Source organism: Sinocyclocheilus grahami, unplaced genomic scaffold (genome assembly GCF_001515645.1).
Source record: "Sinocyclocheilus grahami isolate Dianchi unplaced genomic scaffold, SAMN03320097.WGS_v1.1 scaffold1576.1, whole genome shotgun sequence".
NCBI classification, from domain to species: Eukaryota; Metazoa; Chordata; class Actinopteri; order Cypriniformes; family Cyprinidae; genus Sinocyclocheilus; species Sinocyclocheilus grahami.
This window is the reverse complement of record NW_015506755.1, coordinates 150,155-156,424: the sequence shown is the minus strand read 5'-3', so window position 1 is coordinate 156,424 and position 6,270 is coordinate 150,155. Positions and strand designations below refer to the sequence as shown.

Below are 6,270 nucleotides of genomic sequence, written 5' to 3'. Positions count from 1 at the left end.
GGATGACATTAAGAGGTCACGTCTCATTAAAAGGATTGGATTAGGCTGGGTGGTATGATGGCATAATGTGTCAACTGTAGAGATTGTGCTGTAGGGTTTTTGTGTGGCGTTATAATAATAATTTTTAAATATTATTACAATTTAAAATCACTATTTCCTATTTCAATATACTTTAAAATGTAATATATTCCTGTGATGCAAAGCTGAATTTTCAGCATCATTACTCCAGTCTTCAGGGTCACATGATCCTTCAGAAATCATTCTAATATGCTGATTTGCTGCTCAAGAAACATTACTTATTATAAATGTTGAAAACAGTTGTGCTGCATAATATTTTTGCGGAAAGCATATTTATTGATTGATTTATTTATTTTAGAATGTGAATAGAAGTTTCAAAAGAAGAGCCTCAATATAAAACTAAAACTAAAACAATTTCTTTAATGTCACTTTATCAATTTAATGCATCTTTGCTCAATCATTATTTTTAATAATTATTATATAAAAAGTATTTTTTAAACAAACAAACAAAAATACATATCTTACTGACTGATATATATTCTCCTATTCAAGAGAATTAATAAAACATGAAATACAAAAAACAACTGCAACATCATACAATCTCAAGCTTGTTGAGTCATTCATCCAGCATAAGTAACAGGTTACCATAGGAACTCCTATTTCTTCTGCATCACTACTATAGCTATTCTGTGCTAGTTGGAGGAAGAGTCACTGTGGAGATGAGAGATGGCTGTTCTGTTGAAGGGTCTGCCTTACATCAACACAACCACACAAGTACAGACACGATGAAGCTCACACAGTGAGCCGTTCTCTCTCCGGACAAACCGCACAAATGAAAGCGTACACTATCACTGAGAGCACATTTGCTGCAGGACACAATGAGAAAGCCCTGAGTATCAGCGGAAAATGCCACTCTTTTGATTTGAATCAGATCCTTCACGTTCTGCCAGATGCTGCTGGGAAAATCTCATTTACAGGAGGGGAGATTGGAAATATGAGCGAAGTTCTACATTAGCCTGATTCAATGAAGGCTTGGAAATGGGCTTTGTGTGTGTGCTTCAGGTCACGCTTGAGAGTCCAACATCTTTTTGGTTTCAAAAAGGCTTTCAATTTAGCAGAGTGGGCACAGAGCTTCCTGGATGTGCCGGGATCTCAGAATGAGCTCTAAGTGGGATGGTGTGTGTGTGTGTGTTTGTTTGACTTGACTCAACGTCCGGGCAAACAGCCAGACCACCGGGACAAGACAGACCTGAGGCTCCTGTGGCTCTCCTGAGAGGTCTATTGTGTACTGTGTAACTATAAATGTCACCGATTTCCAACAGTTTCACACAGAGATTTAAGGAAACGGTGTCTTTAAAAGCGTAGGAGCCGAGAACAAATGCCAGCTACAAGCTTCCAGCTTCCTTCAGGCAGCGTGTCAATTATAGCCAGCTTGCATATCAAATCCTTTGGCCATAAGCACATATTCAGTCTGGTAAAACCTGAAAAAACATCTGTACACTCCAGGTTTACATACCTCTTTGCCTGAGAGATAATAGGCAGACAGCAGGCCTCCAACAAAACGGATGTTCACTTCAAAGACAGAGATTTCGGCATTCTGAAGGAATAAAACACAGGACAACAAAAAGATGTGAATAATAAAGCTCATAAAAACACTGACTGGCTCACCTTGAACTGCAGACTGTAAACATATGGGGGAAAAAATGAATACGCACTACAAACACACTTCGCCCTCACACAACAAATACAAAGAAAGAAAACAATACAACAGAGCTGATAAAGCTCTGCTGGAATTGAGCACAGATACAAACAAGATCCCACGGGAGGGTGAAATCTGAGTGCGGATATTTTTTTCTGCGTATCTGGGAAGCCATGACTGCTGGGTTAAGGTGGTTTCCTATGGTGCATGTAACATGAACAAAAACATCACTCAAAGGATAAAGAGCTAAAAAGAGAGGATGCTCCCGAGACTATCTTTCAAATAATAACAATCAAAAAACCTAATATTTCAAAAGAAAACCTCTTTGATGTTATACATTCATCTTATATTTATCTGCAGTAGAGAATACTTGCAGCACTATTACATCTGACAATATGATTTTAAATATTTTTTTTAAAACCAGTGCTCTTAGACAGATGGTACACAGAACAACCCTGGAATTTTACATTATAAACATTATTTATAGTATTAATATTTTATTACTATAATCTTTACATATAAAATAAAATATTTAAATTATTATTATTAATATAAATTATTTTTAATTATATATATATATATATATATATATATACACACACAAATTATACATTCAATTAGTGATTTTAACTAATTTAATTATACAGTAACATGTTTAACTTATGTCTCATTCCAATTTTAATATACATTTACGCTATATATATATACACACACACACACACACAAATTATACATTCAATTAGTGATTTTAACTAATTTAATTATACAGTAACATGTTTAACTTATGTCTCATTCCAATTTTAATATACATTTACGCGTTTAAGATGCATAAGTTGTAAATAGATGTATTTATTTATTTTTTATTGCTAAAGCAGCATCTATGGCAAGATCAATGTATTTTAAAAGAAACAAAGTAGTAACACACAGTAGTAATGAAACCCAAAAAACTGACAGCTAACTCATATCAATATAACAAACATTATATAATATTTTACATTTCAATGTTTGATAAAAAAATTAAAAAATAAGATTATTTGTGGAGTGAAAAATGCAGAACAATACTCGGTGACTAGAGCAGGATCAGGGTAGGTGTTATATAGTGTGTGTAATAGCATTCAGGTGAGCGTGTAATTGGTTTCAGGTGTGAGTGTAATCAGTGCAATGGAACATGGGAAATGTAGTCCAGGGTGATGTGTAACAGTCTGTGTGGTGCGAGAGTCAATATCATGGAAGGGCGACCTCTGGTGGCAAGTGGATGGAAATTCATGGATCGGATTCGTTGTGCAAGCCCTCGCACATCACGCTGTGTGAAGTACAGACTGAACGGATTGTCAACACATCCCACCGCTGTATGGCCAGACGAGACGCAAACTACGGTTTCTCGACTTGATAACCAGCTCGCTAGTTAAGTTTTGATGGATGAAGACTGCAACCAAGGTAAAGACGATTGCAGTGCGTACAGGAGTCTTACAGTTAGCACGCGTGAGTCCGTTATATTAATGCGTGTATGAGTGCTCTTGACGCACTGATCGCACATTGTATTTATGCACAGGCACAGACATTTCCGTACAATCATGTTGTTTCCACACACATTTATGATAATGTTTTGATTTGTCATGTTTATGTTGCTGTGTTTAGATATACGGAATAGATCCGTGTATTGTAGTAGATATATGCAGTCAGCAGGCAGTTGGTTTAGGTTTTATTTGGCATCTCCATGTGGTCCTGTTCGGTATCGCAACTTGGCTTCTCTAAAATAAAATAAAAAGCTCTTTGCTGTTGCACTGTACACATACTATATATTAAAAAAAATTATTTCAAATGTGCTTATATGGGCTCCCTATATCATTTGGTTCTTTGGTGTCCTTTTGGAGTTTCTAAGTGTCCTTTTTTGGAAAGACACCTAAATTTATCTTGCAGAAAATATCAATTTTTGAGAATCACCCTTCAATCTTTTGGTTTATTTTGCTGGATATAGTTAATGATGACAAAATAAACATTTATTATATAGATATTACATAAAAAAAGAGAACAAATATAATTCTATTTTGTATTTTATTAATATAATTTTTTATTTAATTTAAAATGTTAATACTAATTATACATTTCATAGTGTCTTTATGCATTTTTATATTTATTCCAAAATAATAACTAAAGGCAGTAACAATTTTAACAATATTCTGGAAACAGTTTACAATAAGGTTTCATTAGTTAACATTAGTTAACTACTTTAGTTAACATGAACTAAGAATAAACAATAGCCTACTTCTACAGCATTTATTAATCTTAGTTCATATTAATTTCAACATTTACTAATGCATTATTAAAATCAAAAGTTGTGTTGGTTAACATTAGTTTATGCACTGTGAACTAACATGAACTAACAAGGAAAACTGTATTTGTATTAACTAATGTAAACAAAGATTAATAAATACTGTAATAAATGTTCATTGTTTGTTCATGTTAGTTACTCATTAAATGACACCTTATTGTAAAATGTTACCAATATTTTTTATTTGTGAACTGATGTTCAGCTGTTCTTTTAATAGTCAACTTATTTTCGGATCATCATCATAAAAGCCCTGTAAACACTGCCACAGACACAAAGATATATATTTAATTTCATCACGCTGAATGCTCATTAAAAACTGACGCAGTCATCACTTTTTCAGACCATTTTAAGTTTTATTTTGACGTGACATAAAGTAGTGGTATCTAAGCGGGAGAGTTGTTTGTTTACTTTATAATTAGTCAATAATGCCATAATTTTCTTCATTCAGGCCGGGAGGTTGCACGCAATCCATAACGCAATTTGTCTCCTCTGTGTCTCTCCGTATCACCATAGCGCCATTTTGGAGAATATCCACTGAACGCAAGCCACATACGCACTTTTGTGTCAGCCGCGACACAAGGATACGTTTTCTATGTGTATTTAAGCTTAGATTTGAACGAAAACAGCGCATCCATGCAGCGCAGCTGACACAGAAGAGCGTACACTGTTTGCGTTCAGTGGTTCAGTACACATACATATACATGCACATACATATATACAGTATATACTCATACACATATTGTGACGAGCGTCCCGAAGCTTCATCAGCGTCGCCCTGGAAAAAAGCGAGGAGCACCTGGCCATCATCATCACAGGCTGATCGGTCACATCTGCCGCTCAACGCATTCCGCTCCCGGACCCCCGAGTGCAAGCCACGAAGCTGCTACCCAAGCTGACCCCTCATGATGACATAGAAGCCTTCTTACAAATGTTCGAAGCGACGGCCACCTTGGAAGTGTGGCATCAGGATGACTGGGCACGGGTGCTGGCTCCCCCTGCTGACGGGCGAAGCACAGCGTGCAAACTTCACTCTTCCCGCCGCCTCCGCCGATTAATATAAGGAGGTCAAGAAGGAAATCCTAGCCCGCCTGGGGTTATCCCCTATCTGTGCCGCCCAGCACTTCCACGAGTGGGAGTATAAGCCCTGTCTGCCGGCCCGTGCCCAGGCCGCCGAACTCACACGACTCGCGCAGCACTGGCTGCTGGAGGGGGCTCCATCGGCTGGACAGGTGGCGGAGCGCGTGGTGATTGACCGTCCGGGCCCTTCCCCGATCCCACCGACAGGCCGTGGGGATGAGGAACCCAACCACCACCTCCGAGCTGGTGGAGGCTGTCGAGCTGGTGGATGCGGCCCAACACCGGGAAGCGAGCGCCGCCATTTCCCCGGAGGGTGGTCCAGGAGTACACCTTGGAAGTGTGGCATCAGGATGACTGGGCACGGGTGCTGGCTCCCCCTGCTGACGGGCGAAGCACAGCGTGCAAACTTCACTCTTCCCGCCGCCTCCGCCGATTAATATAAGGAGGTCAAGAAGGAAATCCTAGCCCGCCTGGGGTTATCCCCTATCTGTGCCGCCCAGCACTTCCACGAGTGGGAGTATAAGCCCCATCTGCCGGCCCGTGCTCAGGCTGCCGAACTCGCACGACTCGCGCAGCACTGGCTGCTGGAGGGGGCTCCATCGGCTGGACAGGGGGCGGAGCGCGTGGTGATTGACCGTCCGGGCCCTTCCCCGATCCCCCCGACAGGCCGTGGGGATGAGGAACCCAACCACCACCTCCGAGCTGGTGGAGGCTGTCGAGCTGGTGGATGCGGCCCAACACCGGGAAGCGAGCGCCGCCATTTCCCCGGAGGGTGGTCCAGGAGTACATCATCACAGGCTGATCGGTCACAGCTGCACCTCATCAGGCGGCGGCTACATAAGCCACACAAGCCCTGCCATCTAGGAGATTCCTCCATGAGACTGAGCACTAACTCGCCCTCTCATTTTTCCCACAGAAAGCAGCGTGTGACCGACCAGCCCCACAGGAGCACTGCACGGACCCTCTGCACTGGGAAGACGGAAGAGAGCACTCACGGCACCGGAAACACCTACCTGGACCTTTCTCACAATCACCCATCACACCAATAAATCCACCCTCCGGGGTATTGATTGAGATTACTTGTCATGTGATTCTTCACCCTGTTACACTGGTGGAGAATGCGGGCAAATCAGTGAAGAATCAC

The 6,270-nt window shown here is 40.7% G+C and overlaps 1 protein-coding gene across 1 annotated transcript in view; it reads right to left on the bottom strand.

Moving 5' to 3' along the window:
- Positions 1-697: 697 nt before the first annotated feature.
- The window catches only part of LOC107571284 (mannosyl-oligosaccharide 1,2-alpha-mannosidase IA-like), a 55,663-nt gene continuing 50,090 nt past the window's right edge, over positions 698-6,270 (bottom strand). The window contains exon 4 of the mRNA XM_016257601.1: positions 698-1,615. Coding sequence (XP_016113087.1) covers positions 1,436-1,615 — 180 coding nt within the window. The 3' untranslated portion in view covers positions 698-1,435. The remainder of the gene's footprint in view (positions 1,616-6,270) is intronic.